Source organism: Cordyceps javanica, chromosome 7, assembly GCF_051103115.1.
Source record: "Cordyceps javanica chromosome 7, complete sequence".
Classification (NCBI taxonomy): domain Eukaryota; kingdom Fungi; phylum Ascomycota; class Sordariomycetes; order Hypocreales; family Cordycipitaceae; genus Cordyceps; species Cordyceps javanica.
The window spans coordinates 1183402-1208914 of record NC_139301.1 but is presented as its reverse complement, the minus strand read 5'-3'; the positions used below and the strand labels follow the sequence as shown (position 1 = coordinate 1208914).

At 53.5% G+C, this 25513-nt stretch overlaps 10 protein-coding genes across 10 annotated transcripts; 2 read left to right on the top strand and 8 right to left on the bottom strand.

Moving 5' to 3' along the window:
* Nucleotides 1-160: 160 nt before the first annotated feature.
* On the bottom strand, nucleotides 161-1290 carry V2A60_009879 (WD40-repeat-containing domain protein; the record flags this gene model as incomplete). The annotated part of the gene is made up of 4 exons (XM_083261143.1): nucleotides 161-531; nucleotides 586-1131; nucleotides 1201-1237; nucleotides 1288-1290. 4 exons carry the CDS (start codon nucleotides 1288-1290, stop codon nucleotides 161-163), a joined length of 957 nt encoding a protein of 318 aa, XP_083117269.1.
* A 485-nt stretch (nucleotides 1291-1775) lies between these two features.
* Nucleotides 1776-2203, bottom strand: V2A60_009878 (mitochondrial 54S ribosomal protein bL32m; the record flags this gene model as incomplete). Its single annotated transcript, XM_083261142.1, has 2 exons — nucleotides 1776-1819; nucleotides 1885-2203. The coding sequence occupies 2 exons, from the start codon at nucleotides 2201-2203 to the stop codon at nucleotides 1776-1778; spliced, it is 363 nt and encodes a 120-aa protein (XP_083117268.1).
* An 805-nt stretch (nucleotides 2204-3008) lies between these two features.
* V2A60_009877 (septin CDC10) lies at nucleotides 3009-4195 on the top strand (the record flags this gene model as incomplete). The annotated part of the gene is made up of 3 exons (XM_083261141.1): nucleotides 3009-3126; nucleotides 3237-3799; nucleotides 3860-4195. The coding sequence occupies 3 exons, from the start codon at nucleotides 3009-3011 to the stop codon at nucleotides 4193-4195; spliced, it is 1017 nt and encodes a 338-aa protein (XP_083117267.1).
* Nucleotides 4196-5780: 1585 nt separating this feature from the next.
* On the top strand, nucleotides 5781-7458 carry V2A60_009876 (Glucanosyltransferase-domain-containing protein; the record flags this gene model as incomplete). The annotated part of the gene is made up of 3 exons (XM_083261140.1): nucleotides 5781-5786; nucleotides 5934-6233; nucleotides 6286-7458. The coding sequence occupies 3 exons, from the start codon at nucleotides 5781-5783 to the stop codon at nucleotides 7456-7458; spliced, it is 1479 nt and encodes a 492-aa protein (XP_083117266.1).
* Nucleotides 7459-9479: 2021 nt separating this feature from the next.
* On the bottom strand, nucleotides 9480-11339 carry V2A60_009875 (glycoside hydrolase family 76 protein; the record flags this gene model as incomplete). Its single annotated transcript, XM_083261139.1, has 4 exons — nucleotides 9480-10124; nucleotides 10255-10503; nucleotides 10601-11106; nucleotides 11249-11339. The coding sequence occupies 4 exons, from the start codon at nucleotides 11337-11339 to the stop codon at nucleotides 9480-9482; spliced, it is 1491 nt and encodes a 496-aa protein (XP_083117265.1).
* Nucleotides 11340-11981: 642 nt separating this feature from the next.
* V2A60_009874 (uncharacterized protein) lies at nucleotides 11982-12323 on the bottom strand (the record flags this gene model as incomplete). Its single annotated transcript, XM_083261138.1, has 2 exons — nucleotides 11982-11987; nucleotides 12069-12323. The coding sequence occupies 2 exons, from the start codon at nucleotides 12321-12323 to the stop codon at nucleotides 11982-11984; spliced, it is 261 nt and encodes an 86-aa protein (XP_083117264.1).
* Nucleotides 12324-12963: 640 nt separating this feature from the next.
* Nucleotides 12964-14049, bottom strand: V2A60_009873 (uncharacterized protein; the record flags this gene model as incomplete). The annotated part of the gene is made up of 1 exon (XM_083261137.1): nucleotides 12964-14049. The coding sequence occupies one exon, from the start codon at nucleotides 14047-14049 to the stop codon at nucleotides 12964-12966; it is 1086 nt and encodes a 361-aa protein (XP_083117263.1).
* Nucleotides 14050-14377: 328 nt separating this feature from the next.
* On the bottom strand, nucleotides 14378-14973 carry V2A60_009872 (LysM peptidoglycan-binding domain-containing protein; the record flags this gene model as incomplete). The annotated part of the gene is made up of 2 exons (XM_083261136.1): nucleotides 14378-14604; nucleotides 14691-14973. The coding sequence occupies 2 exons, from the start codon at nucleotides 14971-14973 to the stop codon at nucleotides 14378-14380; spliced, it is 510 nt and encodes a 169-aa protein (XP_083117262.1).
* A 3066-nt stretch (nucleotides 14974-18039) lies between these two features.
* V2A60_009871 (uncharacterized protein) lies at nucleotides 18040-19911 on the bottom strand (the record flags this gene model as incomplete). The annotated part of the gene is made up of 4 exons (XM_083261135.1): nucleotides 18040-18871; nucleotides 18941-19277; nucleotides 19371-19630; nucleotides 19739-19911. The coding sequence occupies 4 exons, from the start codon at nucleotides 19909-19911 to the stop codon at nucleotides 18040-18042; spliced, it is 1602 nt and encodes a 533-aa protein (XP_083117261.1).
* A 1810-nt stretch (nucleotides 19912-21721) lies between these two features.
* Nucleotides 21722-23636, bottom strand: V2A60_009870 (uncharacterized protein; the record flags this gene model as incomplete). The annotated part of the gene is made up of 2 exons (XM_083261134.1): nucleotides 21722-22747; nucleotides 23196-23636. 2 exons carry the CDS (start codon nucleotides 23634-23636, stop codon nucleotides 21722-21724), a joined length of 1467 nt encoding a protein of 488 aa, XP_083117260.1.
* Between the last annotated feature and the right edge of the window lie 1877 nt (nucleotides 23637-25513).

Genomic DNA, 25513 nt, shown 5'->3' with positions numbered 1-25513 from the left:
TAGAGCCACGGGTTTGGCGGGGCAACGCTGCGCGAGACAAGCACCAAGTCATGTGATGCATCGCAGCAAACACAGAGTGCGTTGGTCAAGACTGCAAGATGAAGAAATAATGAATTCTTATTTGCTTTTTCTTTTTTGGGGTAGTGTACTGCAACAAAATCTAACCACCCGTGGCCTCACGGTAGAATGAGAGACTCCTGTTGGCGCCAGCTGTGCAAAACATCTCACTGCGACCGGTCTTGGGCAGCCATCGCACAGCCCACAGCGCCTTGTCCGTCTCGCTGTGCGTCGCCACGCAGTCACTACGCTCCACGGACCATACCTTGACCTTGCCGTCCATTGATCCGCTCAAGAGATATTCACCGGTGTCACTCCAGTCAATAGTTGTGATCCAGGAAGAGTGGCCGGTCAGATTACCAATGTGCTCTCCATGTTTCATATCGTACAGGGCAATAATGCCAGCGTCACCAGCAGCAGCCAAACGGGTGTTGCCTGGCGAAAAGGCCACAGCCCGCACAGGTTTCGCCAGACCTATTGTCAATGTTAGCATGGTTTTCGGATAGCCGGAGAGGATTTTGTGCGTACCGGAGAGTGAGTAGAGAATGCGCCCCGTGTCATTGTCAAAAATGTAGACGGCGCCGTTTTGATGGCCACTGGCGGTGAATTTTCCGTCTCTGCTGAGGTCGACACACATGCCGAAGCTCCCTGAACCCGCACTTCCAGTCTCATACTCGCGAATCTTGGGCTTGGCCTCGTCTGCTACGTCCCAGACGTTGATTCGACCATCGTTGGTGGTGCTGGCTAGGTAGCCGCCGTCCTCGCTGAGCGCCAGCGCCCAGACCTCACCCGCTTGAACGGAGCTACCGGTGATCTCGCCCGCGTGGCTCCATTCTCCAGTGTCTACATTGAGCGCCCAAATCTTGACCTCGCCTCCGAACCCAGCGCTGGCGGCATAACGACCATTTCTTGAAGTGCAGAGGTGGTGGCAGCCTAGCTTGTGGGCGTTTGGGATGCTTTGCTTGAGAGGAAAGGCTGGGTCTGTTGTGTCGTGGACATGAATGGTGGAAGAGCCGCCAGCAGAGAGAAGAGCCTTCGGTGTGGAAGCCAGCGCGAAAATGTCCGTTATGTGTGCTGTGATGTTTGTCAGAAGCAGTCAAACGACAACCCGCCAGCTTCAGAAACTATTGCGGGGTAGCTTACCATTGTCGACAGTATGTGTCGTTAGGTATTGCTTCGACTATTGCTGTTAGCCTCATGATTTCATCGTGTGTTATGCTAGCCATTTACCATTGTGAATGTCCCATGTGAATGAGACTGGAGGTAGACACAGGTGAAGAGTTGTAGCGAGCGAATGACAGATGTTGGTGGGGTTTCTGCAGGTTGGTAGTTTGCTGCGGTGGGCTGGCGATTTGGTGCCACGCCAGCCCACTTTCACATCACAGTAGTTGGCAACATCAATATCTGACTGCAAAAAACTAATTCACTGCGAGTTGCCATCTCGACCTCATGTGTGGTTGGTAAGCTGCAGCATGCATCAATTGATGCCTTGGAGCAAGCGGTGTGGGAGAGACATGCAGTTTTACGGGCTTCACCGCGGGACTTTCGCAGGATGGTGTCTTTGAAGTATTGGATATAATAGTATTATACATGGCCCAAAACGAGCCAGAACGCCGTGTCTATGCATCCTATCACCGAAGGTCGAATATACATGATTTTTGATACACTTCATTTTCCAACGACCACCACCAATGCTATTCCTTGCTTTAATTGGTCAACTATAACTTTCGTCGCTCGTCGGATCGCCACATGCCTCGCATTTCTGCAAGAACTTAGTTAGAGACTGCAAATCACTTGATATGTCGCATGAATCAGTTGTGCGCATACCTTCAAGGCAATTTTGGCATAGGCGATGCATGCGTTTTGGGGCACCGCAGCCGGGACATTGGCAAAGACTGTTGACATCCTTGAGGCCCTTGTTGGCCAGCTGCCTCATTCGCTTCCTCGAATGGGAGACTTTGTTTTTCGGCACAGCTCGCAGGATGCCCTCCCAGATGTCATCTAGCAATGTAGGGATGGCGATGCTGATACCAGGAAGCGCGAGACCAAGAGTCGGCAGCAGTCGACCAGCGATGCCAGCCAGCGACGGCAGACGAGGGATAGGAAAAACCGCCGGTGAGGCGATCCGAGGGAAAAGAGCAGCCATTCTGAAGATGTCGATATTGGCTGCTCGCTCGAAACTGGTTCAGTTTCTCCGTAGGCGTGTCAAGGGAATGTGAGTGGACTCGTGCTAGGCGTAACCTGGCGGCGCCGCGGTTGTGCTCTGGCGAAGGATTGGGAGAGAAAACAGACACCCAAACATAAAATGATGGCTTTGCAGACCAATGGTTCCAGTTGAATCGGCGCGTCGTAGAGTGGTCAGTCACGACTGATTGGGTATCACGATCTTCGTGACAGTCAGAAAATGCGCTGCGACAAAACTTGAACTGGTTGCTTTTGCTGTTCACGCTGTGGATACGCCAATTGAGAGTAGCAGCCAATGAGAGGCGACTCCGCACGGACCAGTGTTGGCCAATAGCGATGTCGTGGCACTAGAGGCGCGCCCCAGATCCTCCCTGCCCCTTTCCCCCTGACTTGCGTTTGGTGAGGTTGGGCATGCCAGCAAGGCCTGTGGTCCCCTGGAGATCCCCTAACTCCAGTGCCAGCGGTGGCTCGCGGGTGCAGGTCCGGGCCATTGCCCAGATGGCCTGTGCCTCATCGCCCACTCGAAAGTTTCCCCTTTGCAGCTCCTCCAGGCTTGACAACGGCGTCCCACAAAGTCCCATCTCGCAGAGTTACTTGCTCACGACTGCCTTATTCATTTCATCTACCGTTCATTTCCTGCTTTCTTACCTGCCGTGTCGTTCTTGCCCACGACAACCGGACTTTCACCTGACATCGTCTCCGCAAGTCGCATCTCGCCCGACGCTTCTTCACGTTTCCCCCTGACAACCAAACGGCATCACGACACTATGGCTGCTCCCTCCTCGGCCATTTTCCCCCAGAGCCATGTCGGTTTCGACAGCATCACGTCTCAGATCGAGCGCAAGCTCCTGAAGCGTGGTTTCCAGTTCAACGTCATCTGCGTTGGTAAGTTCGCCTCTCCCTCGTGATGCCGCCCACCCGCCCCTGAGGCGGATGTGGTACGTCCACCACGATAGCTCGGCCAAGCTCTAACTCGCAACTCCCTTCACTCTCAGGTCAAACTGGTCTGGGCAAGTCAACTCTGATCAACACCATATTTGCCTCCCACCTTATCGATTCCAAGGGTCGTCTCCAGCCCGATGAGCCCATCCGATCCACTACGGAGATCCAGGCCGACTCCCACATCATCGAGGAGAACGGTGTCCGCCTCCGACTAAACATTGTCGACACTCCTGGCTACGGAGATCTCGTCAACAACGACCGTTGCTGGGACCCCATTGTCAAATACATCAAGGACCAGCACTCCGCTTACCTGCGCAAGGAGCTTACGGCCCAGCGTGAGCGCTACATCCAAGATACCCGTATCCACTGCTGCTTGTTCTTTATTCAGCCGTCAGGCCATTCGCTGAAGCCCATTGACATCGTTGTTCTCAAGAAGCTATCCGATGTCGTCAACGTAGTGCCTGTCATTGCCAAGGCTGACACTCTCACCACTGAGGAGCGTCAGGCCTTTAAGGAGCGCATCAAGGAAGAGTTCGCTTTCCATAACCTCAAGATGTACCCCTACGACAACGATGAATTTGATGAGGAGGAGCGTGCGCTCAACAACCAGATCAAGGTTTGTACTGCTAGGGGATACCAATTGAGACACGTTTTGGCAGCTAACAGACCATGATAGGGCCTTGTCCCCTTTGCTGTCGTCGGCTCCGAAAAGTCCATCATTGTCAACGGCCAGCAGGTTCGTGGACGCCAGAATCGATGGGGTGTCATTAACGTTGAAGACGAGAACCATTGCGAATTCGTCTACCTCCGAAACTTCCTTCTGCGAACTCACCTCCAGGATCTCATTGAGACGACCTCTCAGATCCACTACGAGACCTTCCGTGCCAAACAGCTTCTCGCGCTCAAGGAGAGCAGCGCCCATGCTGGAGGCGCCAGCAGCAGACCCATCAGCCCTGCCGCCGATCGTGAGCTGAGCCGTAGCTCTCAACGCATGGCCATGAACGGATACTAAAGCACGTATCTCGGTCATGACCTAGCGAGGCACGAAAGAGCAGAGATTATGGTCTGTGCGGCAACGACGGGCAAAGGCGATTAATAAGTTTATGAAATAGGAAAAGTTTATCTCTCATCGTGTCCTGTATAATGGGCAAGGCATGGCGTGTGACTGTCGGCTCAGGTTGCGACAGGATATGCCGAGCTCATTGCAAGCACAGTTGACCTTATCTAATATACCGGGCAACGAGGCGTGCACGGGGAATTACTCTATATAATAGAGCCGTTTGGGCATGGAGGTGATGATGCCTGACTTTTGGTATTTCTTTGCTTCTCCATGACGGCGAGCTTCGTCTGCCGGGGTCACGTTGCTATCTTTTTTTTTGGCGGGAGCTATACATTTGCTTCGCTATTCTTCTCTTTGTCGTCTCTTTTTAATAGTATGCGCAGGAGCCTTGTCTTAGAATATTTATGCTCTAATCATACCCGTTGCCGAGTCGTATCTCGTGAATGCTGGTGAATATGTAGCGGTGGTGGATGATGCTGCAAGCGTGTATAGTTGCCAGTGATGTGACCGCACTCTAGCTTCTTGTTTCTGAGCAGAGCATGCGACGAATGATGGTCTGTAAATTTCTCGAGCAATGTGTGACTTATTGAAGGGATGAGAGGACTGAGCCAGACATGGAGATGACGTCGAGGTCCGCCACGAAGCAGTTGGGGCGACTCATAAAGAGGGACAGGCGTTGGCAAGTAGCGAGGAAAATTGTGAGGAAAGGGTATACTGAGTACATGCCTATGTACATACATATACACACTGAATAAAGTGCAGGTTTTGATATTGCTTTCACAACAATCCATACGGTTGGCTGGTTTTTGGAATTGCGGTCCAGCGATTCATTTGACGCGTCATGGTCTCGAGGTCCGTATCAAGAAGTCAATAATTAATGCTCGGCGGTCAGCACCATATATAAGGTGTTATAGGTACCCAGGTGCGTAAGACCCGCAAAGAACCAATTGTTCACTTGCTTTCGGTGGGTTCAGACCCGGACTCACTGCAGGAACAGCATTTCTGGAATTACTGACAAGTAACCTAATTTTGTACCCCCAATTTTAGCGGGTAACTCCCTCGTTTTCTAGGTTTTGTCGCCCGTGGGCAGTGGCGTGTTGGCGGGCAACAAAGCCTCTACAGAGGAATTTTAGAGTCAGTCCCAGCATTGCGTTGGGTGGCGCCTGCCCTATAAAGTTAGGCAAGGATTTGCCCCTACCCGTTTCGGCCCCGTCATCCTATCACGCACTCGGTGTGGTTCCTGCTGATCTCTCTTCAAATGCCAGGCGCCCGTCGTTTCCCTGATACCTTTTTTCTCTTCCAACAACTCAGTCCGGCTTGCCACGTTTCTTTGGCTGTCTTTGTCTGCTTCTCGGCGTACTACGCCCAAGTCGACACAAATTCTCGGCCCCTCGCTTCTAGTCACTCCTTCCCGCAAGCCTCCCCCGTTCACTGCTTCCCCCGTTTACGAAGTTGCGCCGCAGCCAATCTCAGCACTCTACTTGCTGCCAGATAACTCTATTTAAACCCATCATCAACATATAGACAGTCTGCAACTATGCTTGTAAGCAATCTACTGCGTGTATTGGCGGCGATGCTAAGCCGAGGGGCCCTCTTTTGTGCGCTCATATACTTGGCCTGTATCAAGCATAGTCTTATCATGCCTCCCGCGCTTCTCCAGCGTGCCAGACAAACTGACACCCTTTTCTAGATCCAAACTGCTCTCGTGGCTATCGCCGCGACGGTCGTCAGCGCCGTCAAGCCTCTTCAAGTCAAGGGCAACGAATTTTTCGACCCCGACACGGGCAACAAGTTTCAGATTGTTGGTGTCGGCTACCAGCCCGGCGGCAGTGCCGGCTACAAGCCTGCTGATAAAAAGGACCCGTTGACCGATGCTGATGCTTGCATGCGTGATGCAGCTCTCATGCAGATTCTCGGCATCAATACTGTCCGTGTCTACAACATTGACCCTTACCTCGACCACGACAAGTGCGCCAGTATCTTCAATGCCGTAGGTCAACCCTTCCAATGATTACGCTTCGCATCATACTTACAGCATTTAGGCCGGCATGTACCTAGTAATTGATGTCAATTCTCCCCTCCCCGGCGAGGCTATTACTTCATTCAACCCTTGGGAGAGCTACTTCGGTGGTTACCTCAACCGTACCTTTGCTGTTATGGAGGCTTTTGCCAACTACCCCAACACCCTTCTATACTTTTCCGGAAACGAGATCATCAACGATATCCCCTCGGCCAATGTGACCCCTCCTTACATCCGTGCTGTCACTCGTGATCTCAAGAACTACGCCAAAAAGAACTTCAAGCGCCAGATCCCTATCGGCTACTCCGCCGCCGATGTTCGCGACTTCACCTACGATACCTGGAACTATTGTCAGTGTACCATTGACGGCGAGAAGGACAATATGAGCCGTGGCGACGTATACGGTCTCAACTCTTACAGCTGGTGCGGCATTGATGCTACCTACACTTCGTCTTCCTACAACGAGCTCACCGACAAATTCAAGTCGAGCTCCGTCCCCGTCTTCTTCTCCGAATATGGCTGCAATCAACCACAACCCCGCTACTGGAACGAGTCTGTGGCTTTGTACGGTGATCAGATGAATGGTGTCTTCTCTGGCGGTCTCGTATACGAATACTCTGAGGAGGACAAGAACTACGGCCTGGTTAATTTTACGACTGATGGTGCTAGGCTGCTTGGAGACTTCAATCGCCTCAAGAACAAGCTTACCAAGGTGGACTGGAAGAGCGTCATGGCCCAGAAGGCTTCACAGAAAGATATTGACTCCCCTAAGTGCGACAAAAAGCTCATCACCCACGACGGCTTCCTTGCCAACTGGAATCTGCCACCCCCTCCCGACAACACCAATGACATGATTGAGAAGGGTGTCTCTCCCAAGCGTAATGGCAAACTTGTTGATATCAGTGACTTCAAAGTTTCCCTCAAGGTTTACGATGAGCAGGGCAACGAGCTCAAGGACCTCAAGGTGGTTGCCTTTCAGAATGACGAAGCCAATTACCCCGGCAAGGTCAGCACTGACACTGGTAAGGAGACCACTTCGGACAGCAGCTCTTCTGGTGAGGGTAATACTGCCAAGGGGGACGGCAAAGGCGATGGCAACGGTGCCGGCAAGGGTGACAAGAAGAACGGAGCTACCTTTGCCACTCCCATGGTTTTGGCCGCTGCCCTGCCCGCACTCGCCATGATTTTTGCTTAGTTGGGCTGAAGCTAGACGGGATGTGATGAGCAAGATGCATGGAGATGAGATGGAGACAGTGGACTGTGTGTTGCCAATGTATAATCTGATTCTTAAACGGCACTAGTGTACAAACTATTGATTGCTTTGCGCCATTGTATGCAGTTCAATTTGATGCCAGCCCAAGCGCCTGATTTCCATGATGAAGTTTTGAAATGACAAGATGATGTGCAGAAAGATGAGTGAGTCGGCTGTCAAGAGCGGTCACGGTCCTCGACGGTGGTGCAGCAAGGATTTGTCGAGCAGGGCAGGCAGTAGTCGTGCGTTCCGTAATCTGCGCATTTACAGCAGGATGTACAGCATCCGCTGACCAGGGTGATGGGCGATGCGGCGGCCATTGTGACGGTTGTGCTCGAGACTTGATTGTGGTTTGTGATGTGTTGTAAGTTGTATGTGGTATGTGGTGGGTTGGTGTCGTTTGTTTTTGTTTGGCGTTGCTCTCTTATAAGTGAGCAATGGAAGCGAGTATAGATTGTCAAATGTAATGCGAAGAAAGGAGTCTGACGGGATTCTGCTCTATGGAAATAAGAGGTGCCTACTTGGTATTATTATAGCTGGCCGATGTCGCGTCCCACCGAACCCAAAGTAGACAGATGTGCGTGGTAGCCAGATCATGGGATTATTCGCTTGGCCCGGCGGCGCGCGCCCAAACAGGGTCATATCCACGCGGCACAATGCAGAGACGCAAAAAAATTTTTTTTTTTGACTTGAGAGAGTCGTACAGGCCAAATCTGATGCAAGCCTCCCAGGCGGCCCAAGAAGAGGAACAACAAAACAAAAGAGGAAGAGGGAGAGCAAAGTGCAAGTGAGGGAAACGGTTGTTGCGGCTGTCGGCCGGCGTCAGCTGAAGACAATGTGTTGCACAAAAGTTACAGCTCGAGTAAGGCTGTTGGCATTGGGCTTATTTTGCATGCATGGATGTTTGTGTTTCATTCAAGTCGTTTGTAATTTGCTTTTTTTTTCTCTGCCTGTGTTTTTTTTTTTTTTTTTTTTTCATTTCTCCTTATTGAGTCATTCGAAGCGGTGTCGGATCCAGTTGCTGTATTCGGGACCACGTGTGTTGTCGTGGCCGTAAGACGACGGCGATGTGCCCGTCGCGGCCGGCAAAGGTCCAGCTGCCTCTTTCTCTCTCTCACTCACTCTCTCTCTCCATCACACACACACGCACACGCACCGTTGCTTTTGTTCCTGTCAGGCACGCGACTGTCATATTGCGCCTTCATATTACACAGCATCAGGACCCATGACGGGAAACAAAAACTGGAGGGGGGGTGGTGGTGGGAGATTTGTTCTTTTCGGAGCAAGCCCCGAGAATGATTGGGTATCAAATGTCTCACGACAGAAACACGTCATGTCCGACATGGAATCGTTATTGGCTCATCCATCTGTCCGGATAAGGCGACTCCTGCAGCCGTCATCGGTGAGCCTTCACAGTGCATGAATTAAATAAAAAAAAAGGGGGGTGATGCAAGGACGAAGAAGAAGAAGAAGGGCAAGCGAGACAGTGACTCGTCTGGTCTGGGTGAGTGGGTGGTCGTTGCGCGATGCCGACGTCGTCCGCCACAAACGTCAGTCAACGTCAGTGCCAAGCCCCCCAGACAAAGTTTTGAAACGTCTTTTTTCCCTCTCTCTCCCTCTCTCTCTCTCTCTCTCTCTCCCTCTCTCAGAGCTACAGACATGTTACACAGGGACGAGAACATGACAGCGTTTATGGAGACATGTGACTCTTTGGGCATGTGAGACTGCGACCCGACGTTCGTGTCCAAGGATGAGAACCGTCGCCGTTGCTGCGTGATGCTTATTATTGTACAGGGCAAAAAAAAGGCAGAGAAGAAAAAAAAAATAAAACAACTGGTCGTCAGAGTTTCTTGGCAAAAGAAATAATGTGAAACCTGCAGCCGCTAAGAAGGGAAACAAAAAAACGTGCGAAAAAGGAAAAACCCCCTCTCGCCGGGCCTGGCTTACAACGCCTCATTTTAGATTTACAGAAGCAGAATGGCGATGCAAGTCATCATGAGACCTAGGGTGATGCTGCCACTTGTCTTGCCCGCGGCGCCCTTCTTGTCGTCGCCGCCGCTGCCGCCGGCGCCGCCTCCCGTGCTGGCAGACGGTCTCGAGCCGCCACCGCCGCCGGCGCCGCCACCGCCGTCTCCGCCGCTGCTGTTGCCGCTGTTGCCGCCGTTGCCACCGGACGAGGTGCCGCCTGTCTTGGCCGTGTATGGCGCATCGCCCGCCCCGGCCAGGAGAGAGACGACAGATGACAGGACGCTGCACGTGGAGCCAGCGTTGCCCTTGCCGTCGGCGGCCTTGCCCCCCGTGGTGGTCCAGTCGAGGCCGCACGCGTCGTCGTTGGCCGAACTGCCAGCGCATGACCGCACCGCCGCCGCCGCCGACCTGTTGAGAGCCGGCAGGACCGTCTCGGCAATGTGCGGGGAGACCTGCGCGGCGGCGGCGAGCATCTGCACGTAGATGCCCTTGAAGAAGGTCATGTCCGACGTGCACCGGCCGCCGCCGCCGCCGACGGTCTCGCAGGCAACCTCCCGGGCGGCGCCGCCGTCCTTGAAGAAGACCTCGAGGCCGTGCGAGACGACGCTGTCGAGACGGTCCTTCCACTTGGTATCGCCGGTCTGAGGACGGGAAAGATGAGTGAGTGTTTTTTTTTTGTTTCGATTTACCCATGCTCCTCACGGGCGAGTGGTGAAAGAAAGGGGGGGGGCGTTTGGAAGAAGAGTGCAGGGAATTTGTGTTACTGCGTACCGTGTTGAGCATGCAGGCGGCGCCGAGAGCAAACAGACCGCTGTTGTAGCTAAACTCGATTTTTGAGATGTCGCTGCAATTATCCGAGGGGTGCGCGCCGTCGTAGACGGTGCCGTTGTTGATGAGGCCGGTGTGCTCGGCCCAATCCCAGACCTTGTCGGACCAGTCGCCAAACGTGCTGTTGCCAGTGTATCGACTGAGACGGGCACCCAAGCTCATCAGGACACCGGCGGAGGCGGCTTTATTTGTCTCGCAATGGTCAGCACGATCCCACTCGCCGGGGGGGGGGGATAGACTCATCAGAGTCATGAGAGTCATCAGAGGGCGAAGAAGAGGGGAAAGAAACAAGGACGGGGATAAAAGACTTGCCGTTCTTGTAGTCCCAGCCTTTGTTCATGGACAAAATCTGCCAGCGCAGGCCACCGCCGCACGTCTCGGCGTCCCAGCGGCCGGCCAGGTCCCGGAAGACGCGCTGCGCGAGGCCGAGCCACTGCGGCCCGTCCCTAGGCGGGTTGGGGAAGTTGCGCTCCGCGGCCGTCATGGCGGCGATGCCCCAGAAGCCCTGGTCGTCGTTGCCCATGGCGGCCGTCTGGTTGGCCGGCATGTAGTCGCCGCCGTCGCCGGCCTGGAAGAGCAGCGCGCGCATGACGACGTCGTTGTGCGCGCCGTCGCCCGTGAAGTGCCAGTAGTCGACGAGCGACGCCCACACGGCCGACGCCGACCACCAGTAGTAGTCGCCGGCCCCCGTCGCCGGCGGGCCGGGCAGGATGCCGGGGATCGCCCCCTCCTCGTCGCCCTTGTAGAACCGGAGGAGGCGCTTGGCGACGGTCTCGGCCGTGGCCTTGATGTCGGCTACGGGGCGAGAGAGCGCAGGATGTTAGTCTACGAAACGTGGCGGGGGGGGTGGGGGGGGGATGCCTGCTCTTTCTGAGTCTCTTGGCATGAATTGAAAACAAAAAAAAAGTAAAAAGTAATTATTGGACGGGTTACTGACAATCGGAACTGATTGATAGACCATCAGCCGCGGTCTGAACGGAAAAGAGGGCGGCGGCGGTGGCGCCCACCAGCGAGGTTGAGAGCTTCATGCTCAAATGGAGAAAGGAGAAAAAAAAACGAATACCGCAAGTAGAGAGTCTGAAACGAATGTGGAAGAGTAGGATACTACTATGCAGAAAATGATTGATGCGGAAGAAAAGGAAAAGATGAGCAGACTTGGGAGATGAAAGAACCAGCGTCGCAAGGGGAATGATATAAACCAACCCCCCACAAGGCGTTGGCGCCTGGGAAATACACGCCAAGGAGCTAAATACAAGGCTACGCGAGGTCCTGTTTCCCGGTTCCTAAATTCTTTTCTTGAATGCTGGGCAGAAGGAAGCATTTTCGAACTTGATCACGGCAGACTAGCATTGTGAAGTTGGTTGTCTGATCATATCAGTGACTTTCAGAAGGAGATCGCACTACGAGCAACGGCGTACAACGTAGGCCAAGACAGACCATCACACTACTTATAATCAGGCAACACTTTTCTATATCAGTAGGCCAATGAAACTATCCATGGAGATCAAGGCCCACAACCTTTTTATTCGCTAGCCTTATGTACGAGGATTGGGACAAAGTGGCAGTGCCGCATATATTCGATCGCCACTTATTATATACCGGCCAACCGGCGAAAAGACTCGATCCACAGAGTTTCCCTTCCCCCCTTTGCTATTTATAGATGAGGAGCTTTAGCACTAGATGTAACGTTAGTAGAGGGAAAAATCAAGACCAAATCGACCCCCAAGTAAAGGTCAGTTTCTTCTTCCTCAACGTACGTGTCCGTCCGGCGAATACCAGCTGAAGCACTCGCCCGTCTTGGGGTAATACCCCGTGCAGGGGCAGAGGCCGCGCTCGAGGCACTCGCAGTTGCAGTCGTACGGCTCGTCGCCAAAGTAGCACGTCTCGCACTTGCCCTGCTTGAGGCAGCACCCGTCGCGCTGCGTCGAGCACTGGCGGCGCTCCATCGGGGTCGTGGCCGCCGCGGCGGAAGCGAGGCCGACGGCCACTCCTAGCATGACGATGAAGCGCATGATATTTCTCACACGTCGAAAGAGGATAAATGATTGGGGTGTTATTTTTTTTCTCACAGCTATGATGAGGAAGAGAGTGTCAAGAAGAATGCAGAGCAAAAAAAAAAAAAAAGCTGTCGAGATGCCGGGTGTGATAAATTCTGTGACAAGACCTTTATTATATACGCATTATTTCCCCCGCCTCCGACACCAACCGCTGAAAAGCTAATTGGTGGTATAATTCATCACCGCTCGTTCACGCCGCAGCATCGGGATTTTATGCATGGTCAGCGCTAAGCTTATTGTTGCTGCAGAGGGTGCGAGGTTGCTAATGAGGGATGGCCGTTGTGCATGTATAGATGGTTTGCGTTTGGCAAGCCTTGGGACGTCGGGACCGGCCGCGGCGAGTTTTGGACGCTCAAAAACTGTGTGCTTGGGTGAGAAAGGAAGATCCAATCGTCGTCACCAACGAAGCGGTCTATTCCAATTCAGCCCACGTACTGAAGGTAGAAAGCAGATGTGTTGTATTTCTGAAAAGATTCTAGTAGAAGAAGTGAGCGGCCCCCAAGAACCTCCCAACCCTGGAGCGCCGCTTCCGGTATACACGCCCATCACCTGAACACGAGAACCCCCAAACGTTGATGATAACCTATTTTCGCACTCATACCAATGTCCGCCATCCCCTCAACCGGGCTCGCCGCTCCAGCGACTGCGGCGTCGGGCCCATCCCCCACCACAGCTCCTGCAGCCCGTCGACGTGCTCGTTGACGGGCATGCTGCCGCCCAGCTCCTCGCTGCCGCGGACGCCCCTCGTCAGGCGCGTCGGCGCCACGAGGAGCCGGTCCTCGGCGTCCCACAGGACGCTGTAGACAATCTCGGCCGGCACCTTGAACACGGACTTGTACCAGTTGCGCTCGTCGTGCGGGTCGGCCGGGTCGTGCGGCTCCTCCGGTCCGTGGGGATCCGCCGTCGCCGCCTCCATGACCGCCAGCAGGAACGGCGCGTCGTCGCGCCAGTAGGCCGAGTCGACGGTCGGCCAGTCCTCCCCATCCTCCCCGTCGTCGTCGTCCGCCAGCGACAGCACCGAGGCGACGGCCTGCGGCGACGCGCACAGGAACATGGTCTGGTGGGCCATGCCGGCGGGCAGCCGATGATGATCATCCGACTCCTCGCGTAGCTGCTGGTAGCGCGCCCGAAGCGTCTCGGCGCTGGCGCCGGCGAGAGACTCGTCCTCCACCCAGTGCAGCCTGAACTTGCGGCGCGCCTCGGCGACCTCGTCGTACTCGTGCCACCGGTGCCGGCGCACGACGCTGTCGAAGCAGAGGCCCAGGAGACGCGCGACGCGCTCCTTGTACACGCGCCACCTGCCCTCGTCGTCGTAGAGCGCTGTCCGGAAGGCGACGAAGCCGACCTCGCCGCCGCCGTGGTGCTCTTTCCACTGCTTGATGAAGGCTGGTCGCCGGTAGGCCGGCGGCGGCACCCCGTCGGCGACCATTTTCCTGTCCCTCCACAGCTCATTCTTCTTGTCCATATAGTTGTTCATTTCGTCAAACTTGTCCTGGCCGAGCACCTCTAAGATGCCGAGCCGCATCTTTTCAATCTCCTCCGGCGCCGTGTCTCCAAAGTCGAGCTCGGGGTCGCTCCAGCGCGCCCAATCCCACCCTGGAGCCCAGTACGAGCTGACGGCGTCCGAGTATGGGTCCTCCTTCGGCTTGCGGTGCTCCTGCTTTCGCGCTTCCGCCGCCATTGTGGGCGATATTGTTGGGCACACGGGGTCAACAGCTGGAAAAGGAACGAGAATGGGGCCACTGGTGGGCGGCAAGCAAAATGAAGAGTTTGTGGCGGCAAACTCGCCAACTGGGAGCACGCTGTTGCTCATGTTCTTGCTAAGTTCGGGAAAGCCCGTTTCCTGCGCCGGCTACGGATCGACGGATCTACACAGATGGCACTACGACTGTCTAGCCAGGGTTTGGCCAACTGTGGTTCCAATTTACCAACAAGCAGCCAAGCAAGTCTGAACAATGTTCTTCATTCATCCATCTAGTAATTTAAATCCATATTTTTGTTGATCGCGCTCAAGCCTTGACGCAGACGTTCACGTCAGCCTGGAGGTTCGAGCAGTCCTTGTTGAGTCCGCCATTGAGCTTGTGGAAATCCTTGTCCGAAATCTTAAACTTCTTCTCGAGAGCCTGGCAATTGTCGCCCTTCTTGACCTTGTACCATTGGCCACACTTGCAGACGCTTCCGGGCTGCGTCGGCGTGGGGTGCTTCTCCGTGCATCTGCTGGGGGTGCCAGGAACGCCTGTTTCCGAGTAAGTACCCGTTTGTTGGAAGAAAATAATTCCAATCCCTCAGCCAACAACTGGCAGTGCTCGGGAATCAACTCACCGACGCAGTAGTAGTAACCACCGAGCAGGGACTCGCAGTCCTTGCCTACGGCGGGGTTCCACTTGTGAAAGTCTTTAAAGGTAAAGACTCCGTAATCGTTGACAATCTTCTGGCAGCTGTCGCCAGGCTTGGCCTTGTAGTAGGTCTTGCAGTCCTTGGCGATGCCATCCTGGACTGGGCTGGGGACAGCAGCAGCAGCAGCAGCAGCGGCCACCTCTACAGTGGGAGTTGCAGCAGCGGCAGCCAGAGGGAGGAGGATGGCGGAAATGACAGAGAACTTCATCTTGAAGATATCTAGTGGTGTTGCACAATACTACAGGGGATGCGGCTCAGTTTCTGTGTCTTACGAGCCTTTTATATTTACAATTACTGAAAAGTCTTGGCGAACAACCATGTTAGTTGACTCGGTGCATTTGCTAGCTCATGTAAGAAGCTGGACCTAGCAAGATCGGAATTGTGTCTTTGTAGAAATTGGTGGGCTATCAAGGCCCCAGTCTTGGGATTAAAACGGAGACAATTCGCTTACGCCCAATATATTCACCAATTAACGGACCAAACGGCAGATACTTGTTTGGGTTCGTTGCTACGTCGAAACCCCATCATGATGAGGATCTCGGCCCTACCAAGTTCAGGCACCGCCGAACAAGAAGCGGCCTACGTTTTCTTCCTCTACATTACCATCTGCCCAACTTGAATGTTTTCGCGTTGTTGAGCACGGCAAAAACGTTTTACGTGTTAAACAACGTTCCATAAGTATATATGACGGTTCCAAGAGAGGTGCAACAGCCTGCAAAACCAGGAAAGTGCCCCATGTCATTGGCCGCAATCATCAGTCACAAGTTCATCTCTCGAACCTCTCGATTCATACAGTTCTTGCAGTAACAGAGACGTCGAGACACGGGTACTCGTGCTATGATGGCCATTTCGTAATAAAGGTTATGGGTCTACGGTGTTGGACAACCGAGAGTGGGCGGTGCATAACTTCCGTTATTCATAAATCTTTCTTCTCTCATCAACATCAGTGGGACGCGCTAGAATAGGCGGTTTTACTTCTTTAATAGCCATATAAAGCTCCCATCATGACGGTGCAGACGTAGCGATGGGTCAACCGGGAGACATGGTTCACAAAATACGTGGAATAACGGCTGTGCGGATTAAAACTTTGAAATATTAACTGCGTGCTTGCGTCCTCTTGGACAAAAACCTTCGCTACTATAGCTTAGCCTAGTTTGAATTATCTCTCCAGGTAATGTTGTCTCGTTCCATTGCAATCATTACCGGTTGCCAGTGTGCTGTCGCATCATGTGTGACGTTGTTTGCTGTGGCGCCGAAGATGCACCCAATGAGGATGGACTCTGGACTCTGATCCCCATCGACCGGTTGTACTCAGTACCCATCGTAAGTCTGGATGCTGTCCGTGTGGAAAGTTTTGCGGGGTAACATACGTTGCCGTTGATTGTGTTGGACAATGTTTCGAGCGGCGCAATACGCAATCTGACCAGTATGCAGGGCAGTGTGGACAGGGCACAATCCTGAAGTCGGAGTGGTCACGGGCTGGTCCATAATTACACAAGGGTGTTTGCAAGTTTTTCTTCCGTCTATAATATACAGAAGTGTCTCGTCTCGTCATGTCCGCGACCGTCGGCCCTAGAATCCCGATAGCCCAGCAACGATTATCGCGAGACCCAGGGTTCCATCTCTACGCATCTAAGCATCCACTCATCACCTTCTGTTTCGTTGACGAGACTACGCACAGTATCATGTCTTATATAAGAAAATTCTTTATCTATCTATACTTCTTAGTCATCTATACTACAGCATTACAGTGTCTTGGACCGTTGTCACAGACGGTACGGGGGGCGCTCTACACTCATGTAAATGGGTCATTTTTCATCATTCAAAAATGTCTAAGTCATGCCGCATGACCATCACAAAAAGGCTACTCTTTAGGCAAGAACGCTATCCAGCCTGATGTTTCGGGTAGCAGCGACTTGAATGCATGTTTCGGGTGATGACACTCGCCACGGCCAGCATCTTGATGTCAGAGTCATAGTGATGGTAAATGATACTGACTACTTATTGCGTGTCTAAAAGTACAAGCCGTTACTGCGAAGAGCTGAGAACTCTCCTTGAGGCAGTGACAAAGTACAGGTCGATTATTACCCTCGGAGGTGATCGTTCCTCTCGCAACGAACATTATTTATCTTTGGCGCGGAGAAATGAAAATATCATTCTTTCGGCAGTCTTTTTCTTTGCGATACTCCCAGAATCTTTTGCAAAACCCCTGGTGCGGTATCAGTGGCGATGGAGACTGTTATCCCTGGGAGTTGAACGTACACAGCCATTACGGACTCCCACTTTGCTCGTGATAGGAATGGTAAGTCCCGTCATACGAACACTGCATATCCAGCGGAGACTGCCGGCTTTTCTTTCAATCGGAGCCACAGGTTAAGAATCGCGACGATACAACTGGAACTTGAATCTTTGGTGACCTACAAACGCCCTGTTCCCAGCGATTTCGTTCCCAAATGCGGCGTTTGTGGGTTCACTAAGGCGTGGTTTGAATGTGATACCGGAGCCCTAGGGGAGCTTGATTGAAAGCAATGCTGTTTCTTGAGACAACACTTCCTCGCCTCGGCAGTATTAGGGAGAGAAGAGCAAGGGTCACCACACATCCGTTCCCACCGCAGAAGGAGGTTCTGCGACTAGGTATATAGCAGCGCAACGCTCAACGACCGGCGACTGTCTGCGTGCGGCATCCCCGGCGATGCCAGAAACTTTCTCATGCTGCACACCGTTGACAAATCTGGCCGGGTGTCGGTCTCTCTGCCGCCACAAGGACAATTGTAGGTCGTGCAAGGTTCGCGAGGACGATGGTAGCCGCTTTCTTCACGACGAGCCCGTGTGCCAGGCTCAGGAATCAGATGACCAGTCTCGGAGATGGAGATCTTTACGGCCGCAACTGTCCAGGCAATCAGTAGATTACGATGCTTGAAAACCGCCAGTGTGGTCCCTTTCCCAAGCGTCGCTCGCGGAGGACAGGAGTTGCAGTAGAAACAATGCTTTCTAAAAGTCATGCTCTGGCTATCTAGTGGCATGGTTAGGAGGATACTTGGGGTATGTGTATCTTAATGGCGCATAGTTCATTACTTTACAAGAGATCCATCGCTAATTGAGATGGCACGCGACCTTGACAAGACTGCTCCATGTAGGATTTGTCGACTATGCCATGCAGAGAAGGGTTGACGATGGATCCGCAGATCCTTGCATGATTCGCATAACACCATGTCCTCGATGAAGATATTTATCGTTGTTTCTAGAATATATAGAGTAAGCTAAACTGGCCCATTCATGAATCCTCAAACTTTCTAGGCTCCCGGTGGTAAACAACGACGTTTGTGCCATCTGCCAGAGGTTCATTTCGCGGAACCAGATCATATTTGCCGATTTTTGGTGCTGCCACCCACCAGACAAACCAGTACACCACCGACGCGAGCAAGAGGGCGATCCCCACAACACAGTACAGCCAGTACGGCAACGGCGGCGTGTCTCCCTTGCCGCCAGGTGGGCGAAGAAACGGCGCGACCAGCTGGAACGCCTGGCCGAGCATGAAAAAGACGGCAATCGGCCACCACACCTTGAACGGACGGGGCGTGTCGGGCTCGCTGTAGCGGAGGTAGAAGAGGCCCGCGACGACGAGGAAGTTGATGACGGAACCGGGATAGCCTTCAAGGTCGAGAATAAAGTTGTACGCATTCCCAAAGGGGATGGCGACGATGACGATGAAGGACGGGATAAAGTGGAGTACAAGGCCGGTCGAGGGCGAGCCAAACGGCCAGTTTGAAGCCCAGAACCGGGGAAACGGGATCACGCCCTCCTTGGCAAGCTCCTGGTTGACACGCGCCTGGGCAAATGTGACCGTCATGACGTTGCCCAGGGCGGACAGGGCGACGAGGACGCTGAGCGCGCGCTTGGCCGCGACGCCAAAGACTTTGCCCATGAAGTAGGCGGCGACTGTGGTGCCGCTCTGCGCAACCTCATGGGGGGTTGCTGCGGCGAAGTAGGCGACGTTGGCGAGGAGATATAGGACACCGCAAATGGAAAGCCCGAGAGGTCCCGCAATCTTGATTGTTCGAACGGGATTTTTGACTTCGTTGAGGACATACATGGCATTCGACCATCTGGGGGTGGTGAGTGGGTGGGGAGATTAGTATTTCGAGTTTATTTTGGCATATTGAATGAGAGCTCACCCCGCATAGGAGTTTAACACTTTAAACAGTGCCGTGGCATATGGATTGCCGGATGATGCCGAATTCGCAAAGGCGTCTCGAAAGCTGGCGTGGGGATCGTGGACGCTCGACACGCCGCCACCGAGCACCACCCATCCGGTGACGACGATGAAGATGAGCAAGGCAATCTTGAGAACCGTGAAGAAGTTCATGCCGTGCACACCGATTCGAGGAAAGAAGGTGTGGATCAGCGTGACGAAGACGATGACAGCGAGGGCGATGCCGCGCTTCTCCCATTCGCTCGCCACGCGCCCGGCCGCAATGACAATGTTGGAGGCAAAGATGATGCATCCCGAAGCTTGTTTTCAGGTGGTCAGCCACTCGAAACACAAAACCAACAGAAACAAAAAACAGAAAAAAAAAAGGGCAAATGATGTGGTGTTGATTTTACCTGTAAAGCCCAGAGCAATGGCCTGGACAGCAAAGACGGTCGTGATGAGCATCTTGGGTCGTCTGTAGGCGGCCTCGAGGTAGACCTTTTCGCCGCCGCTGCGCGGAATCATGCACGCAAACTCGAGCCAGACGCAAAGACCGGAAACCGCCAGCAAGAGGCCCAGAACCCAGAGCATCAGGGATGCGCCAACGCTGCCGACGCCCGCGACAATGGCAGACGGTGTCGAGAAGATGCCCGTTCCGATGATGCGGCCGACACTGCGTAGCCAGTCAGCCCTCTTTCCTCCCCCCCCCCCAACCCCCCCAACCCTCCCTTTCCTCGAGACCGTTCATATGAGACTCTTGCGCTGCAATCGCAGTTCTTACATGAGAAATGTTGTGCTGACAACGCCGAGATGGCGGCCCATGCCACCCGTCGTGTACTGGTCAAAGGTGAGGTTGCCAACGCCATCGTCTGTGGCGCCGCCGCCGCCGTGGCTCTCTCGCGGCTCGGCACCGTCGTCCGAAAAGTTCGGCTTTTGGGCCAAAGACGTAGCCATACTGCTTGTGTGTTTTCTGTAGCAAACAAAAGGTTCGTGATGAGAGAGAAGAAGATGTGAGCGACAAGTCAATTTGCAGCGTAGCTTCCGAGTAGCTAGCTATACATATACTATGTGACGGATAAGGTTCGCGGAGAGCTAGCCACCTCCTCTGCAGCTAGTCAACACGCGTTTTTTTTCTCTCAAGGATCATTGCGCTTCTTGCCCTAGAAATTTTAAATATTTTGCGCGTGCAGGGACGCTTCTGATAAGGCCGTGGTGACATGAAGAGGGTGCGCTATGGCGTGATCTGACAGCCCGTCAACCAGATGGCCTCGCCTCCGCAGGGAGAAGGGGGCAGCATGGCAGCTATGTATGTACTTACCCTGGTACACGCGAACTACTCGGGGGCGCCGAAGGCCGCTAATACGTGTCCTGGCATTGGACGATGAAAAAAGATGCGGCTGGTATGACGCAAAGTACGGATGGCTTTTCCTTAGAGAACGCTCAAACAGCGACAAAGACGGATTTCGCCAATGGCTGTAAAGAGGGCGCTAGCCACGGGCCGCTTAACCGGCTTGGCTGTCGATGCCAAGATGGGCTCAACACAAGTACAGATTGGGCATTCATTAACGACTTGAATCTATGGACATCAGCCGGCCGTCTATGGAAAGAATCTATTCAAATAATATATTCCTGGAGTAAACTGCATACCAATTTATTGGTTTATTTCCATCATTTTTCTTTTACAACAAGTTACCTCGAATTTAGCATCGTCTGCTTTTCGCTAAGCTTACCATTCATAGCCGCCAGGACCAATCGGTCGTTCTAGGTATGAATTTTCACCTCTGAACGTATTATGTAGTTCCCTTCAGATTACGACTACCAAATTCCGCTCTTTGGACACAGTCTCAAGCTGGCCCTAAACCACGCATGCATGGCCTACCAGCAAGCATCAACGACGACACTCTACGACAAGAGTGGGTGGCAAGTATCTTCTCTCCAATGCTCACGACTGCACTACAAAGATGAGCACAAAAGATCTCGACACCAAAATTCTCATCGACACCAAAATTCTCACAGTGAGGCAGCATCGCAAAAATGCGGGCGTTACAAAGGACTGTGAAGACGAAATGTACTGCGAAGATGGCCAGAGCAAAGGGAGGGCCGGATCGAAGCTGACAATGCCGGTCATAGCTTCACAGAACAGAGACTATTCTGTACAAAATTCCCTCTACTCAGTACTTATCGTCACTCCCACCAACTGGGACGGCGCAGTACTTTGCAAATGGGGGTAAAAGATGCGGTGCCGGTACTCCGTACAGAAGCAGCACTCCCCCTCCAGCCATCGTGTACCGCAGCTTCTTATAGAAACTTTGTTTCCGGTTGGTCTCCTTTGAGCCTCTCTTCTTCTGTCCATTCTTTTCTGGCTCTTCTTCCATGGCCTTCTCCCCGTCTTTTTACTTCCATTTCATGCTTATAACCCGCTCAGTGGTTCAGACTGATGCACCTCCAGCATCTGCAACCTCCCGCCTACAAGTGTCCAGAGTTGCACGTCACCTCGAGTAGCATCACATCAAGTCACTTGCATGGGCCCAGAAGCTTCAAAAAAATTAATCGTCATGCAATGTCTATTACGGTTATACTCATATTCTGCGACGCAGAATCATTTACATAAGTCCTTCCCCCGCTTGTATCATCCAGTATGTCAAGGTCAAAACTCCCAGCCTTCATAGTGGTCTAGCTTGCAAAATACAACATTTAGAAAAACCAAAGGCGCAGCCCAGGTTTCATTGTCTCAATTTTTCTCCCATTAATATCAGCCGTTCTCTCAAGCCTTGAACTCCTCAACATTGCTGCTCTCCCACTTGCCGGGGACCAGAGCAAGGGGAACGATACCGGAAACGTGCATCTCGGGGCCAAAGATCTTGGCGTCAAGGCCGAGCTCCTGGGTGGCGGCCTTCATGTTCTTGAGACCCTCCTGATAGTTGGGGCCGGCACGACGGACCCAGATCTTTACGTTGTGCTCAATGAGACGGGGGGCAAAGTCGCGGAGAGCGCGAATGACACCCTTGAAAGTGCTGGCGACGTTGGTGAAGTTGGCAATGCCACCACCAATGAAGAGAACCTTGCCCTTGTCCGAGGTAGGAGCACGGAGCATCAGGTCGAGGACGGTGCGGGCATAGTGGTAGGTCTGAGACTCGGTGGGAGCACCAGAGTATTCACCGTAGTTAGCAAGCTCGTCGGCGAAGCCAGACGAGGCAATAGCATCGGCATAGACGACGGAAGCACCACCACCAGCAACCAGAGTCCAAATACGGCCGGCAGGGTTCAGGACAGTGAGCTTCAGGGAAGCACCAGTCTTGGCATCGAGGTCGGCGATGTAAGCTTCCTCCTTGGTGAGCTCACGGCCGAAAGGAGCAGGGAACTCCATGGGAGGGCCAGCATCGATGCTGACCTTGTCGGCACCGGCAGCAACGTTGGTGAGGCCGAGGGCAGCAGGGGAGCGGGCAATTGCCCACTTGACACCGCACTCAAAGTCGGCCGTCTGGTCGAGCTTGGCAGCGAGATCCAGGAAGTGAACTTCCGCAGAGGTCTTGTCGGCGTTGGGGATGACGACGAGAGGGTTGATCTCGAGGTATGTGAACTGGCAATCGACGTAGACGGCGTAGAGGCGCATGATGAAGTCGACGAGAACGTTGTGAACACCCTCGGGAACCTTCTTGAGAAGGGTAGCAGCAAGTTCCTTGTGTGAAGGGAACTCGGCGAGATCGACGGGGATCAAAATCTTCTCAGCCTTCTCGTCGACATCACCAACATCGACACCACCCTCATGGGTGAATAGAATCCAGTCGCCCTATGGGGAGAACAAAAGCAGTTAGCACAAGCCTTTTCTTTTACTTAAAATAAACATTAATATTCCCGAGGCCAATGCAGGTACGCCGTTTGTGGGTTTCGGGTTGAGCCGTGGCTCATCGAGACAGGGGTGTTTGTGCAGACCTGGGACCCTCTCCATCGTGACATCCGCTCGTCCGTGGCGGATGAACGTTACGAGGGGCACCACACCAAAAAAGGCAGCCCACATAAAATCTCATCAGCCGACAGCCGTGGGCTTATATAACAGGAGTCTGTTCCGGATGAGCAGAAACAAAACTCTGCCAATTGATTTTGTTGGGCTGTGAATGCTTTGGCCGCCCCATGTACTGCCAATGATGATGCCTCCAGCAAACGGCCATGGCTGAATCAGCCAAGGCACCTGCATAGGGCCAAAGGAAAAGCAACGACAAAACGACAACAAAACTTACATCGCGGACAGAGTTGATGTTGATGTAGTACTCGGTATCTTGGGGGTGGGGGACAAAGGGCTCGACAAGGAATTGTCTGAGAACACCGCTGGTGTGCTCAACCTTTTGCTCCTTGCCAGCACGCTCAGCAATCCAGGCCTTGGCCTCAGACCAGGGCTTGTTGAGAGCGAGAAGGCCGCTCTTACCACGACGCTTGATGAGCTGATCAGGCTTGGCGACGAACTTTGCGCCGTCTTGGAGGAGCCAAGGGTAGGTGACCTCGGCCTGGTTGAGGACGTCTTCGACGTTGGCGTCCTCAGGGAAGTGCAGAGAGGCAAGTCTGGCGGGGGGGTTGTGCTTGGTGGGCTGAGCAAGAGGGCTAGGCTTGATGGCAGGAGCCCGGGTGAGGTGGTAGTTGAGGATGGCCTTGCCGTCGGCCTCGAAGATCGACTTGGCGGACATTGTGGTAGAGGTGTGCGGTTAGGTGGGATGTGAGAAGTGGCGGAGAAGAAGATTGGATTCGAAAGGTTCGAACTGGATCTGTGGGAAGTCAGAAATACGGTCGGGAAAGACGAGCGCATGGTGCGGCAAAGCAAATGGCGAGGCAATGGCACCAACGAAGCCAAGCAGTACGACACGGATGCAGCAATGGAAGCTCGCCAGGTACAGTGGGACAAACGTACCAGCAGCAGCAGTAGCAGGAAGCTGCAAAGCAGAGATGACGAGATGAAAGATGAATAAAGGTTCGTCTGAAACTGCACAAAGCACGATGGACTGGAGGAAGGACGGGATTGTGAAGCGCAAACCAAGAGTCAATGGACGGAAGAGGTGGGAGGGAAGTGTGATGAGATTCGGGATGGTGGCAGAAAAGAGGTGGGCGGGCAAGCAGGCGAGACGACAGCGGACACAAAAATTTGGGGGAAGAGAGCTCTCTAGTGCAGTTGGGAGTGTGCAGCGAGCGAACGGGGTGCGGCGTGCAGCTGTCCGAGAGGGGCGAGCAGTGCCGTTTGGGATATTTTTGGGGGGGAGCTTCAGCGCTGGTAAACCACCCCTCTGGGTCTGCCCAGCTACCCTTACTTTTTGCTGGGCAACCACCAGACTGGGCTCACTTTTGGGAAGGGGATTGCTCAAGGCGGTCAGCGCAGGAGCAGAGAGGGGCAGAGTCTTGGTGGGTGGTGTCAGTGGGTGGTGGACTGGTGGATGTGGAGGACTTGGTGGGTGAGAGCGACAGTGACGACAGCTTTGTGCTGCTGCTACTGAGTACTGTCAGGGTTGCCGCCAACAGTGGGATGGATTGGCAGGAGGTGTCTGCGAAGAACAAAAAAGAAAAAAAAGCTTTGGGATAAGTACCGGTACTTGCTGGGCACATCTCCCCAGCGGTTGAGAAGCCAAGTGGATCAGCGCTAGAAGGCTTGTGGTGCCTGTTCTGGCCGGCTCCGCAGTGGCAGTGGCCGGCATCTTTTCCGACCCAGACAGAGCGACAGGCCTACAGGCTGGCCAGACAAACAGATTGGCTGGCGCACCCCTTTTAGGCTACTGGTTACCTACAGGCTACAGATGGTAGCAGTGTTGAGGCTGTCTGGCTCCGTGACGACGACAACGACGACGACAAGAATACTGGTCACAGCCACACACACAGGAAGAAAAGGTGAGGAGTGGAAGAAGAATACGCCGCGGATAGGACTGCCTGAATATTGTGTCCCTTTTTCGGCGGCCACCGAAGCTCGCACACTCTGCGCATTGCCCCGAACCCGCCGAGGGTCGCAGTTTGGCCCAAACCGGGGTTCCACCAACAAATTGACAGGAGAACAATTCAATTTCCCGATTTCGCATTTAAAAAAAAAACACCCTGGCGCGGCAAAGCGAGATCGCGCAACAGCGGACGGAGAAAAGCGAAAACGAATTACGGCGGTGGATACGGATGCGACACGGGCTTGAAATGAACCGTATTACCAGCACACGTTTCCAGCAACAACAAGCTGATTCTGCTTCTATCCGATTCTATTCTTATTCTTTTCTTGTCCATGATCAGGCTGAGAGAATTACCCCAGACTGCCCATATCTGCAGCAAGCCTCCGCGGCGCGGCGTCTTCCTTGGTCAGCGGCTTGAACGGCACCTGCAAGCCCCCTTGCCATGTCAGCGCCAGCATCACCGAGGCTGGACGGCTTCGTTGCTAGTCGCGGCCTCTCTCTGACATGCGCCGACAAAATTGAACGACGTTGAAATCTATGTGCTGATGGCAGCTTGACCATTTGTGATGATTGTTGACCATGTGCATCCGTTTCTTCAACGCCGGTCGCGCCATTGGCTTATCGCTGGCCGTTACTTCCTTCACGAG